The 15,077-nt window shown below is 44.3% G+C and overlaps 1 protein-coding gene across 2 annotated transcripts in view; it reads left to right on the forward strand.

Annotated features, from left to right (window-relative positions):
* The window catches only part of fam234b (family with sequence similarity 234 member B), a 68,104-nt gene that overhangs the window by 45,364 nt on the left and 7,663 nt on the right, over positions 1-15,077 (forward strand). For both annotated transcript variants that reach the window (XM_028815362.2, XM_028815363.2), the window contains exons 8-10: positions 1,303-1,446; positions 3,350-3,431; positions 3,518-3,679. In XM_028815362.2, the coding sequence (XP_028671195.2) occupies positions 1,303-1,446; positions 3,350-3,431; positions 3,518-3,679 (388 nt within the window). The remainder of the gene's footprint in view (positions 1-1,302; positions 1,447-3,349; positions 3,432-3,517; positions 3,680-15,077) is intronic.

Raw genomic sequence — 15,077 nt, forward strand, 5'->3', positions numbered from 1 at the left:
GGTTTGTTGGTATACAGTAATCCCTCTTCCATCGCGGGGGTTGCGTTCCAGAGCCACCTGCGAAATAAGAAAATCCGCGAAGTAGAAACCATATGTTTATATGGTTATTTTTATATTGTCATGCTTGGGTCACAGATTTGCGCAGAAACACAGGAGGTTGTAGAGAGACGGTAACATTATTCAAACACTGCAAACAAACATTTGTCTCTTTTTCAAAAGTTTAAACTGTGCTCCATGACAAGACAGAGATGACAGTTCCGTCTCACAATTAAAAGAATGCAAACATATCTTCCTCTTCAAAGGAGTGCGCGTCAGGAGCAGATAAAGTCAGAGAGATAGAGAAAAGCAAACAAATCAATAGGGCTGTTTGGTTTTTAAGTATGCGAAGCACCGCGGCACAAAGCTGTTGAAGGCGGCAGCTCACACCCCCTCCGTTAGGAGCAGGGAGAGAGAGAGAGAGACAGAGAAAAACAAACAATCGAAAATCAATACGTGCCCTTCGTGCTTTTAAGTATGCGAAGCACCGTGCAGCATGTCGCTTCATGAAGCAGCTGCACAGAAGGTAGCAACGTGAAGATAATCTTTCAGCATTTTTAGACGAGCATCCGTATCGTCTAGGTGTGCGAACAGCCCCCCTGCTCAATCCCCCTACGTCAGGATCAGAGAAAGTCAGCGCAAGAGAGAGAGAGAGAAAAGTAAGTTGGGTAGCTTCTCAGCCATCTGCCAATAGCGTCCCTTGTATGAAATCAACTGGGCAAACCAACTGAGGAAGCATGTACCAGAAATTAAAAGACCCATTGTCCACAGAAATCCGCGAACCAGCAAAAAATCCGCGATATATATTTAAATATGCTTACATATAAAATCCGCGATAGAGTGAAGCCGCGAAAGGCGAAGCGCGATATAGCGAGGGCTTACTGTACACCCAAATGACTTATAGAAAATAAAAATCTATTTTATTATATTCTGGTTCTTCTTATACTCTTTAGATTGCGCTACCACCCATGAAATGTCTGTGTATTCAACAACTGTCCATTCTGGTTGTTTACAGGACATCTGCTGATTTCTTAGTCATTTCATAGCCATCTTTCAGGAAATTTTGTTGTTCACTCGACCGTTATTGGGTTTCCTGATATGCCTGAACAGGTTTCTGATATTTATTTACCTTTTGATCTATTTATTTAAGATGTAGGCTACATTTTAATATGGAAAATATATCTAAACACTTTATCCTACATGATTAAGTCGAATTTTTCTTCCACACTTTCCATTTAGCACGTTTGTCTCACTTTGATATTGCAGTGGTCTGGTTGAGCACCTGGTCTCGCTGTCCCTCACACCAGTAAACTGCAGTGATCTTCTGGTGGCCTCCAAGTCACGTCTGTCTTTGCTGAAAGGTAGAGACCTGCAGCTTCGCTGGAGCACTCCAATCCACAGCCTTCACAGGTAAGAGTAACAATGGACCTCGGTAAAGTCATCAAGACCTGGTATATCCACTCATTCATACCTCATCCATCTTCACACTCTCGTATTTACCAAGTGTTTGTGCCAAGTGAGCACTGCATTTACTGCTAGGTGTGCACTGGTGTTGGTTTTGGTACTTAAATAAATTGTTACCATGGAGCATGGATGTGCAATCAGACCACAAAGAAAATGTTGTGAAACTCCCTGGGCAGATTTTTTTTGCGATTTCCCATGTCATTTTAGCAGTGTTCTGCATGGAAATAAACGCTGCTAAAGACCTAAAAACATGTTGAGGGGCTTTGAAAACTCAGAAGATAGTCTGGTGATGCTGATGTCATGGTCTGCTCCTGTGCATATGTCATGGGCTGCATACATGGTCATAAAATGGTGGCACCTGTGGAGAATGCGCGTACAGAAAAACCAGAATCCTAAATGACGATGCAAAACTGTCAACAGGAAAGTGATCATTTTTATTAATGATTGTTTTGATTTTATCAGCATGTCAAAAAAATGAAAACATCAGATAATAATTACACAAACATTCTAAGCATCGTCAGGTTTCAGTTGTCTCTTATTATTGTAGAATGTGGTAATCTCTGTGGTACAGCAGCATATTAGAGCCTTGGAGAAGAAAAAAAAAATATGGACTTAATGATATGTCAGCTTTATTCTCGAAATTTCCACTTTAATCTCATTGTTTATGTCACGATTAAAGTCGATATTTCCACTTTAAACCCTTGTTTTTTCTCTCTATAATTTAACATTGCCACGTCGTAAACTTCATGTTGAAATCAGTGTTTTATTTACTACATTTTCTGAAACACCATCATAACTAATGTAGCACATTAAATGCTTCATATTAAGTGTTCCCCGACCCAGTTGTTAATTGCTACATGATTCTTAAACTGACTTCATCTTGCACTGAGAGGAGCCGCAGGCAGCGATCGCCACACAGAATACATTCAGTTCATATTACTGCTGTCTGAACTTAGAATGCTACGATGAATTGTGACATCTTGTGAATTTCCCCTTGGGATTAATAAAGTATCTATCTATCTATCTATCTATCTATCTATCTATCTATCTATGATATTCAACATCCTTCAGTTTCCTTTCAAAGGCTGGTGCAAAACCCATTCATACATCCAGGTTTCTGAAGCCTAGTCACACCTGAAAAGCAACTTTGACTTTTAAATCTACTATATATATATATATATATATATATATATATATATATATATATATATATATATATATAGGTCCTGCTAGCAGGGCAGGATGCAGGTTAATATCACACCCAGGACGAAGCAATTGCAGCTCAAGGGCCTTGCTCAAGCAAAGCTAATAAAGTAATAAATAAGTAAGTTAACTTAATGTTCTAGATGCAGTTGGTTTGCCCATTTTGGATTATCAGATGTAGGCATGCCCTGCTACACCACTTGTATGAAACTTGATTAGCTGTAAAGTATAAAAGTTTCAAATCTCTGTGTACAGAGGAAGATTCCAAACCCTCCTAAATTATTGAATGTTACTGCAAGACAACGTTTTTTGAAGTTATTTAAAATAAAACAAATGTAGCATCTCATTTCTATTGACTGGATTGCACTGACATTTTGGATAAATATTTAATGATTTATTTTTAAAGAGAAAAAAAAATCTCATCTTTCTGTTAAATCAGCCCACTTTGGTATATTGGAGTGTGCTAAATATGAAGGCACATCCCACTCCTGGATGGACAACATGTAACCTTTGTGGCCAAAGGCTACTGGATCTGGGTGTAGAAAAGATGTGGGCAGGGAAATAGACGACGTCTACTAGGAACACACAGGGGATTATGGAAAGGGTCTGTCGGCATTAATCTTTTGTCTGTTTTTGGTTTCTTAAGCCCACCTACAGTTGGCATTTTCAATGAAGACAAGACCCCAGATATTCTGCTTCAAGAGTCATTCGACAACGGGCTCAAGAAGGTAGAACTTTCATGCTCCTATTTTTGACTGATTGTATTGTGCAACTGAACTGGGCTCATTCTGCGGATTTTGTTATCCCTTTATAGGTTCTGGTCATTGATGGTTACACCGGGCAGAGTCTGTGGCAGGCAGTGTTTCTTTCACACCAAAGAGATGTAGAAGGGACATCCATCATGACATCTACTGGCCAATCAGCTTTTCTCTTCTGGGGTGGAGCATTTCATCCAGGAAAGAATGGATCCACAACTGTAAGTGTGTTTGTGGCAATTTAAACTGGTAACATGGCCGAAATACACAGAAAATCATTGAGCCTGGGAAAACGTGTTAGAATTCAGAATGTTCCTAAGACAGTACACTCTCTGTCCTGGAGTTGGATCTGGTTGTTCAGATATGAGCTGACATTAAGGTGTTTGTTGTTCTGGAAGTCACTGTTAAGGCAGCCCTGGGATTTAACTAAGCTGGTAAGGCAACAACGCGATGCAACCAAATTGAATGGAATAACCAGGCGAGCAGTTAATACATGCAAGAGACTGAAACCAAGAGAGTACATTAAATGAAATGCTACTCAAGAATTATAACTGAGAACAAGAAATAAATTAAATTGGGAACCATGAATTCCAAAAAAAAGAAGTAAAGCAAATACACAAAGTTTTATTTGGCATTCATGAAACTATGGCAATTACAGTTCCGTCACACCGACCTTTGTATTGTCACAGAGATGACGTGGTACACATAACATCTGGGACCATTCGCTGTGGTGACTGGCCATGTGAGGTGGCTTCTGTGGGACAAAACGGTAGAGACTAGTAGTAAACAACATTAACAACGAATCATTCAAAAATAACTAATAAATGATCACAAGGAAAAAAATATAAAACAAGAACAAGAGTCATGCCAGTGAACGTTTTTTACAAATCAATAAACCTTTCATATATTATTACTAGAAAAAAGATGTGCATGTGCTGATATTGAAACAAACCTTTAATGGTCAGTTTGCATCTGCCAAGCACACTTATCTGTTTTTATACCCACTTTTGTGATGGACGTGGAGCTGCTAGTGTCTAGCACAGAAGGATATTTCCTTTATTATGTAATTACTGGATGAGATACCGTTAACTGAACAGATAAGAAAGTTGTGTTTAGTTCTTCCCATTTATGAAGTTCTTTATATTCTTGAGTTGGGAAATTTGCTGTCACTAGGTTACTTGACAGCATGTCTATGAATTTTGGAGAACATCTGAACTTCTCAGAGAGGGAAGTCCAGCACAGATTTAGAACTGGCAGTGTGATGTGAGGTTCCTGCCTACCATACCATTTTCATAAGCTATTCCACAAAATAAAATCTAGAATGGTATTTTTTTTTTTTGTCTTTTCTGTCAACACATTGTTAAAAGGTAAGTGACAGAGATTAGGTAAAGTGACTACTTAAAGAAAGTCATATTAAGAAACACAAAACTAGCAGAAAATTTTAAAATTTGGTACTGATATCTTTATATATAAAATTCTTTTCGCGTTTGAAATGGAAATTACGTATGACCACGCGATATGGAAATTACGGATGACCACAGAACATATTATAATACAGGAACTAATCACTTCGTTTGTGGACGCCGATCTATCCCATAGAAGTGCACCCTGCGTCGTCCTCTCCCAGCCCTCCTGTCTGGACTACAGCGTTGAGCCGTCCACCGCCAGGCGCGTTCTGCCAGAAGTTTTATTTATTCATCCACGTGACTGTCGCAGAAACTGCCACATTGTAACTTTTTTTAGTTGGCAGTACTTGATAGTAGAAGAGATGAGGAAAACAGCTTTGCATCTTTCTACTTTTTAACTGCGGCGAGCTGTAAACAATGTGCGTGAGAACAAAGTGGACGCTGGGAGGCGCGGAATGTCGGGCTGCTCCGCGGGGTCGAGAGCTTCGCAGTTTCGGGCAGCGTCCCCTCTTTTCTCGTACTGTTTGTGACACTTCAAGTACCCCGTCGGCTCCTGGGAGAGTGGAAATCTTTGCGAATGAGTGTAATCAGCGCCATCGAAACAGGACTCTGTTTGTAAATTACCCTGCACGACTACTTACTGTCCCTTAAGGTGAGTTCGGGTCACTAAACCCCCACAACATTCAAAGTTCCTTTTGTGATGAATTATTTTAAGAAGTAAATCACAGGCACGTAGTGCAAGGTTGTCAGGCAGAAATTTGGATGATCACATAGAAAATGTAATTTCTATACCACAGCGGTCATGTAGCGCCTTTCACAAGGGATCTACTACCGAGAGATAATCCAAGTACATTTTAGCTGCTGTTAGTACTACTTACCTGTTGTGTTATAGTGCCTTTAAAATGTAGTTTACCCCAAAACACTCCAGTTGTGCTCAATATATCTTTACTTCTTAAATGTTAATGTTTTACTGTTTAATAACTTATAGACTACATTTTATTTTTTTCCCTTGCACTCAGTGAGCGAAGCCACTGGGTAATCAACTAGTATTGCTATAAAATACAATCAATTACATGAACTTGTATAATATTTATTATGTACTAGTACTAAATACTAAATTTTGATTTCAGTGTCAATACCACCTTTCAGAACTCAGTATTGGTACCAAAATGGTTCTGCAATAAATAACCGATAACTCCAAAACTCCCCGATTTCCCCTTGAGTGATATGAAGTCCCAGTCATGTCAAAGCAATAAGGTAGGGGTGCCCCCTGTGAGGTCCTCATCATGTTGAGGCAATGGCAATGGGGGAGGTCCGCCTTTAAGGTCAGACTGTGTAAAAGCAAAGGGGGTTTTCCTTCCCTGTGAAGGAGTGGGAGGGCTCGTCTGTCAAAGTACATAGTTTTGTTTTTTGGAGTCTACAAAATACACGTTTTTTTTTTTTTTCCACAAATGAAACAGCGAGTATCGAGGGAACGGGGATTGAGAGGATAGCTAAAAGATTACTTCTGGTACCAAAAATTCCATAATGCTGATACCATACTATTTTTCAAATTTGGGTTTTTCGGTACTATTGTGGCATGCAAAATCTGTAAAGTCCATCCATCCATCCATCCATTGTCTCCCGCTTATCCGAGGTCGGGTCGCGGGGGCAGCAGCTTGAGCAGAGATGCCCAGACTTCCCTCTCCCCGGCCACTTCTTCTAGCTCTTCCGGGAGAATCCCAAGGCGTTCCCAGGCCAGTCGAGAGACATTGTCCCTCCAACGTGTCCTGGGTCTTCCCCGGGGCCTCCTCCCGGTTAGACGTGCCCGGAACACCTCACCAGGGAGGCGTCCAGGAGGCATCCTGATCAGATGCCCGAGCCACCTCATCTAACTCCTCTCGATGCGGAGGAGCAGCGGCTCTACTCTGAGCCCCTCCCGGATGACTGAGCTTCTCACCCTATCTTTAAGGGAGAGCCCAGACACCCTGCGGAGGAAACTCATTTCAGCCGCTTGTATTCGTGATCTCGTTCTTTCGGTCACTACCCATAGCTCATGACCATAGGTGAGGGTAGGAACATAGATCGACTGGTAAATTGAGAGCTTCGCCTTGCAGCTCAGCTCCTTTTTCACCACGACAGACCGATGCAGAGCCCTCATTACTGCGGATGCCGCACCGATCCGCCTGTCGATCTCACGCTCCATTCTTCCCTCACTCGTGAACAAGACCCCGAGATACTTGAACTCCTCCACTTGGGGCAGGATCTCGCTACCAACCCTGAGAGGGCAGTCCACCCTTTTCCGGCTGAGGACCATGGTCTCGGATTTGGAGGTGCTGATTCTCATCCCAGCCGCTTCACACTCAGCTGCGAACCGATCCAGAGAGAGCTGAACATCACGGCCTAATGGAGCAAACAGGACAACATCATCTGCAAAAAGCAGTGACCCAATCCTGAGCCCACCAAACCGGACCCCCTCAATGCCCTGGCTGCGCCTAGAAATTCTGTCCATAAAAGTTATGAACAGAATCGGTGACAAAGGGCAGCCCTGGTGGAGGCCAACTCTCACTGGAAATGGGTTCGACTTACTGCCGGCAATGCGGACCTGGCTCTGGCAACGATCGTACAGGGACCGAACAGCCCTTATCAGGGGGGCTGGTACCCCATACTCCCGGAGTACCCCCCCACAGGATTCCCCGAGGGACACGGTCGAATGCCTTTTCCAAGTCTACAAAACACATGTAGACTGGTTGGGCAAACTCCCATGCACCCTCCAGGACCCTGCTAAGGGTATAGAGCTGGTCCACTGTTCCGCGACCAGGACGAAAACCACACTGTTCCTCCTGAATCCGAGGCTCGACTATCCGACGGACCCTCCTCTCCAGGACCCCTGAATAGACTTTTCCAGGGAGGCTGAGGAGTGTGATCCCTCTGTAGTTGGAACACACCCTCCGATCCCCTTTCTTAAAGAGGGGGACCACCACCCCGGTCTGCCAATCCAGAGGCACTGTCCCTGATGTCCATGCGATGTTGCAGAGACGTGTCAACCAAGACAGTCCTACAACATCCAGAGCCTTGAGGAACTCCGGGCGTATCTCATCCACCCCCGGGGCCCTGGCACCAAGGAGTTTTCTGACCACCTCGGTGACCTCAGTCCCAGAGATGGGGGAGCCCACCTCTGAGTCCCCAGGCTCTGCTTCCTCATTGGAAGGCATGTTAATGGGATTGAGGAGGTCTTCGAAGTACTCCCCCCACCGACCCACAACGTCCCGAGTCGATGTCAGCAGTGCACCATCCCCACCATATACAGTGTTGACACTGCACTGCTTCCCCTTCCTGAGACGCCGGATGGTGGACCAGAATCTCCTCGAAGCCGTCCGAAAGTCGTTCTCCATGGCCTCCCCAAACTCCTCCCACGCCCGAGTTTTTGCCTGAGCAACCACCAAAGCCGCATTCCGCTTGGCCTGCCGGTACCTATTAGCTGCCTCCAGGGTCCCACAGGACAAAAGGGACCGGTAGGACTCCTTCTTCAGCTTGACGGCATCCTTCACCGTCGGTGTCCACCAACGGGTTCGGGGATTGCCGCCACGACAGGCACCGACCACCTTACGGCCACAGCTCCGGTCAGCTGCATCAACAATAGAGGCACGGAACATGGCCCATTTGGACTCAATGTCCCCCACCTCCCTCGGGACATGGTCGAAGTTCTGCCGGAGGTGGGAGTTGAAGCTACTTCTGACAGGGGGCTCTGCCAGACGTTCCCAGCAGACCCTCACAACACGTTTGGGCCTACCATGCCTGACCGGCATCCTCCCCCACCATCGAAGCCAACTCACCACCAGGTGGTGATCAGTTGACAGCTCCGCCCCTCTCTTCACCCGAGTGTCCAAGACATGTGGCCGCAAGTCCGACGACACGACCACAAAGTCGATCATCGAACTGAGGCCTAGGGTGTCCTGGTGCCAAGTGCACATATGAACACCCCTATGCTTGAACATGGTGTTCGTTATGGATAATCCGTGATGAGCACAGAAGTCCAATAACAAAACACCACTCGGGTTCAGATCGGGGGGGCCATTCCTCCCAATCACGACCTTCCAGGTCTCTCTGTCATTGCCCACGTGAGCATTGAAGTCTCCCAGCAGAACGAGGGAGTCCCCAGAAGGTATGCCCTCTAGCACCCCCTCCAGGGACTCCAAAAAGGGTGGGTACTCTAAACTGCTGTTCGGTGCATACACACAAACAACAGTTAGGACCCGTCCCCCCACCCGAAGGCGAAGGGAGGCTCCCCTCTCGTCCACCGGGGTAAACCCCAATGTACAGGCTCCAAGTTGGGGGGCAATAAGTATACCCACACCCGCTCGGCGCCTCTCACCGGGGGCAACTCCAGAGTGGTAGAGAGTCCAGCCCCTCTCAAGGAGATTGGTTCCAGAGTCCAAGCTGTGCGTCGAGGTGAGCCCGACTATATCTAGCTGGAACCTCTCAACTTCGCGCACTAGCTCAGGCTCCTTCCCCTTCAGAGAGGTGACATTCCACGTCTCCGTGGCTTAATGCTACTGTGCATATCGAGTGTTACAGTCTAGATGTGTGTGTGTGTGTGTTCACTTCTTTGTCTTCATTGTCAGAAATGGTGCTCTGGTAGGGCAAACAAGCTATCTTCACTTATACATTTAGGTGAGTGTGTGAGTGTATTGTCAAGCTTGGGTAACAGAGTTGCACAGGACTGGAAAAGGGATCAGGTATGAAAGGTACAAAATCTTTATTGCTGAACCGGCAGATACAAATACAATACCTCATTCGGAAGGGGTTTGTTATGGGCAGCTAACCAGCAGCGACAACCGGTCACGGTATGTATGTGTGTACACGATCTTACGTGTACTTCAGGGCTTGTGTACGTGAACAGTATATTATGAATCTTCAAAACCACTCATGACCATAACAGAGCAGACTCCAAAAATCCCAGTTAAATTAAACAATTTCTACAGCAATTATTTTTGGACACTGGTCAAATGGCATTTGCAGAACATGAAGATCACCACTGGACCAAAAACAACAGGCCTGGAGTCTGCAATAAAACAAACATGACACAATTTATTTGAAAAAAGGTAGATACATTTTGTTGTCAGTTATCATTGACATAGGTCATAAAAATTTAGGAGGGTGGGATCCATTTAGGGGAATTGCAGCCCATAAACTCCAGACACAACTGCACAGACACAGATTCAGATTAAAGTACCTTAATGTATTCCACGTTTCCAGCTGTAGGACTCTCCCTGTCTCCATGTCACCCAGGTGAGGTTCGTCCAGCTACTCTCCTGACTCTGACCGCAAGGTGAAGCAGAGTAGCTTCTTTTATACCAGACCTGGAAGCAGAACCACCACTATCGCATGGTATCCAGGAAGCACCTGTGGGTCAGGTGTAACCTCCCCATGATAGGAGAGTCTGCCTCTAGCAGCTCCCCCTAGCGGCACCCATGGACCCCAACAGGGCTGCCTATCAAAACTAACTATAGCACCCATGCAGTGCCAAAATGGGATGGACAACAGAGGGATTCCAGGCCACCAATATTCTTCCATTAAAAGGGCCTCCCAGCCAGGTAAGGAGCCATCCATCTCATTATCTCAGGATGTCAGCCAACCCATGTTGCCCATTATAATGGATATTTAGAAAACTGCTTGTTCTAAATTGTATTTTTTCAAGGATATAGTCATCCAGGAGCTCTGTACAACATAAAGAATGCATAATTTCAGACTAAAATATAGTTTTAAGACTCTGGTGGGCTGGCACCCTGTCCGGGGTTTGTTTCCTGCCTGGCGACCTGTGTTGGCTGGGATTGGCTCCAGCAGACCCCCGTGACCCTGTAGTTAGGATATAGCGGGTTGGATAATGGATGGATGGATATAGTTTTAAGACGTTAAAATCAATTTCAGTTTTCTTTGGATTTATGCACACAAACACACATTTAGACACCATGGTAAAATCAACTTTTTTTTTGACATTTTTCACATTGTAGAATTGGGAATCTAAACTTAACTCTACAGCAAATTTTTGACCCCATCTTCAAAATTCCATTTACATGGAAGGCAAAGTAAAACACAGCATCAAAACAAAAGAAACCCGAATCACAAACACACCACAGTCACAGCAAAAATAATAGGAGCTCAGTGTCCTTACTTTAAATACTTCTGTAATCCAAAACAGGTCTGTTCAGGATCTTTTGAAGGGGCTTCTTAATTAGAAAAGAAAACAAAAACAGTTTAAGATTTCAGACCTGCACCAAGGTGTACCTCCACCCCTTGTTTCCCCTAATATCTTATATATACAGTGCATCCGGAAAGTATTCACAGCACATCACTTTTTCCACATTTTGTTATGTTACAGCCTTATTCCAAAATGGATTAAATTCATTTTTTTCCTCAGAATTCTACACACAACACCCCATAATGACAACGTGAAAAAAGTTTACTTGAGGTTTTTGCAAATTTATTAAAAATAAAAAACCTGAGAAATCCCATGTACATAAGTATTCACAGCCTTTGCTCAATACTTTGTCGATGCACCTTTGGCAGCAATTACAGCCTCAAGTCTTTTTGAATATGATGCCACAAGCTTGGCACACCTATCCTTGGCCAGTTTTGCCCATTCCTCTTTGCAGCACCTCTCAAGCTCCATCAGGTTGGATGGGAAGCGTCAGTGCACAGCCATTTTAAGATCTCTTCAGAGATGTTCAATCGGATTCAAGTCTGGGCCACTCAAGGACATTCACAGAGTTGTCCTGAAGCCACTCCTTTGATATCTTATAGATAGATACTTTATTAATCCCAATGGGAAATTCACATTCTCCAGCTGCAGCATACTGATACAATAAATAATATTAAATTAAAGAATGATAATAATGCAGGTGAAAAAACAGACAATAACTTTGTATAATGTTAAATGTTAACGTTTACCCCCCGGGTGGAACTGAAGAGTCGCATAGTTTGGGGGAGGAACGATCTCCTCAGTCTGTCAGTGGAGCAGGACAGTGACAGCAGTCTGTCACTGAAGCTGCTCCTCTGTCTGGTGATGACACTTTTTAGTGGATGCAGTGGATTCTCCATAATTGATAGGAGCCTGTTGAGCGCCCTTCGCTCTGCCACAGATATTAAACTGTCCAGCTCCATGCCAACAATAGAGCCTGCCTTCCTCACCAGTTTGTCCAAGCGTGAGGCGTCTTTCCTCTTAATGCTGCCTCCCCAGCACACCACCGCGTAGAAGAGGGCGCTCGCCACAACCGTCTGATAGAACATCTGCAGCATCAGGAGCGCTTTGGAGCAGCTTTTCATCCAGGATGTCTCTGTACATTACTGCAGTCATCTTTCCCTTTATCCTGTCTCCCAGTCCCTGCCGCTGAAAAACATCCCCACAGCACTCAGTTTAGATGGCCGGCCAACTCTAGGAAGAGTCCTGGTGGTTTCGAACTTCTTCCACTTACGGATGATGGAGGCCACTGTGCTCATTGGGACCTTCAAAGCAGCAGAAATTTTTCTGTAACCTTCCCCAGATTTGTGCCTCAGGACAATCCTGTCTCGGAGGTCTACAGACAATTCCTTTGTCCAATCAGTCCAATCCAACAGCATCTGTACAAATGGTTTTCAAGGAAACTCCTAGGCAGGATTTACGACAATACAATGCCCCGACATGTCACACCGATGTTGCAGCGATTTTCATCGGAGAAGATGGCGAAACGCCTGCTGAAAGGGACATTTGCATCTATCCCATAGGCAACTCCTGTAAACAGATTTCCACGTTCAATATGAATTGCGATCCTATGGTTTACCCACTTTTATTCCCTTATGGAGACATTGGCTGGCACAAAGATTTACAACATGTTCCCGATAAAAGACGCGCCAAGTGAATAATGCCAATTTTGCATGTACAGATTAGCAATGAGGAATACATTTAGTATTTTGCACTCCAGCGGCAAACTATTCCAACAGTACGTCGTAGATGCGTATGTTAAAACAGAGGGCGCACGTCTCAACTATCTCAGATTACATCAACAAGATCTGCGCGTTGAACTATCAGACACACTGCAAGCAAACACTGAAAATAACGTTTGTGTAGACAAAATGATCATATTACCGTCCACATTTCCAGGAAGTCCAAGATACATGCAATAAAACTATCAGGATGCCATGGCCATAGTACGTAAATTTGGAAAGCCTGATTTATTTATCACTTTCACATGTAATCCTGCTTGGCCGGAAATTCTATATGCACACTGCGTCTTTCAAGAAGTATTTATTTCTTCTTGATTTCTGAATTCCTTTCTCACTATTTTCCGTTCCTATTCTTACACCGCCGTATGCTACAGTGGGTGTCGGCTAGTAAATATTATTAGTTTCACTTTGTTTTCTTTTCAATATATTTACCCTCCTAGTATTTCTCTGTACTTTTTTTCCCTTCAGTTTTTCTATATACAGTAATCCCCCCGCTATATCGCGGTTCAGCTATCGCGCCCCCACATCATGTTTCTGCAGCTGCTGCTGGCGAGCTGCGTGTTCTGCTTGTCGTTGTTTTAAGAGTTGGGAGCACCTGAAGTTTGTCTGCCAAAAGCATTCCAACAACTGCTAGGTTAGATGTCAGTGAACTTGTTTTAAATTGTTTGTAAGTAGGGTGTGACGTTGTCTCTCCCTATCACTTCGCTCAACTCCCAATCTCCACCCCCCCCGCCCCGCCACTTCACATCTCTCCATTACAGCAGCTGTCCTTTTGCCACTTTGTGTCTCTGCTGCTCGCTTTGTGAAGTGGGGGGGAGCGGAACACATGCTAAGCAGAAGTGGACAGATCAACTATCAACTACTGGCTTTGTGCTGCTTCTGCCAAGATGCCTGTTCTGCTTGACGCTCTGCGCGTTGATCATTTAAAAGCCTGTACAGCAGCTGTTCTTCTGTCTTACTGCCTTGTCTTGCGTGATGTTAAAAGGTTTTATAATAAAGAGATGTTACTCATATCCTTAGACCAACATCCACATATCATATGTGTTTACAAAGTGTGTTTGAATAAGTTTACATGTGTTTTAAAGCGTGTGGGATGGGTATTTTAAGGCTTAAACTATAAAAAAAAAAAAATATTTGTTTATATGGCCTTTCTATATCACGGATTTTCACCATTTCACCTATCACTGATGGGTCTGGAACGTAACTTCTGCGATAGGCGGGGGATCACTGTAGTCATGTGAATCTGTAAGTAGACCCCATGAAATGTTTTTTCTTTTTTAACCCTTAAATCGCTGGAACCGGCTATAGTCGGTTCCCAATGCAATTTGCCACCACTCCGGAGCCGAGTATATTCGGCGACGTACATTCATTATATAGTCACTTCAAAGAGCAATTTTCCAGCACGCCGGAGCTGATCAGTCAGTGCGTATATTCATTGAGCGGCCAACTCATGACCACAGCCGGCCCTGGCAGAACTGCAGCACCACTGTCCCTGGGATTCAGCCGCTGCACTAGACTAGCCTGCCAGCATCAGTGTTGGCCTCTGTGTGCTTGCATGCAGCCAGTTCAAGCGCAGTTGGCTCAGTGCTTTACTGAATTTCATCAATGGCGTCAGTTGCACCTTGTAAATATAATAATTTATTGTTCCAGTAGTTTTTTTTAATAGTTTTTACAGTTCATTGGCAGTGTGTAAAATTATCAATGTTGCGGTAATTGTGATGCTCTTTGCAAGAAAAAAAAAATGTGTTCTATTAAAATTTCACGTTTTCTTTGTGAATTGTGACTTTTACTTAAAAAGTGCAGCAAAAAAGTATTTGGCATCCAGGGGTGCGTTAACCCCCAAGTATGTGGCAGTTTAATGGTTAACATATCAAGATTTGATCTTCATTTTAACCAGTGTGGCCTGCAGGGGGCACTCCTTCCACCCAAACCTGACACAGACACAGGATGCATGTTTAGCACACACATTTTTTTTCCTGTGGGAAACGCCTCCCCCTGTTTCCCACCTGTACAGCACAATACACAAAAGCACACTTTTCTTCTTCCTTTTTCTTTCTTTTCCTCTCTCTTTGCTTCCACTCCTCCTCCAACAAGTTTTATCCACCTCCTGCAAATTCTGGCTCCTTTTATAGGGTACCCAGAAGTGCTCCAGGTGTCCGGTGATCTTCTTCCAGCAGCACTTTTGGGTGTGGCGGAAGTGCTGCACCAAAGAGCTCAGCCATTCCTGCGATGGCAAGTGGTGGTGCCCACC

Source organism: Erpetoichthys calabaricus, chromosome 12, assembly GCF_900747795.2.
Source record: "Erpetoichthys calabaricus chromosome 12, fErpCal1.3, whole genome shotgun sequence".
NCBI classification, from domain to species: domain Eukaryota; kingdom Metazoa; phylum Chordata; class Cladistia; order Polypteriformes; family Polypteridae; genus Erpetoichthys; species Erpetoichthys calabaricus.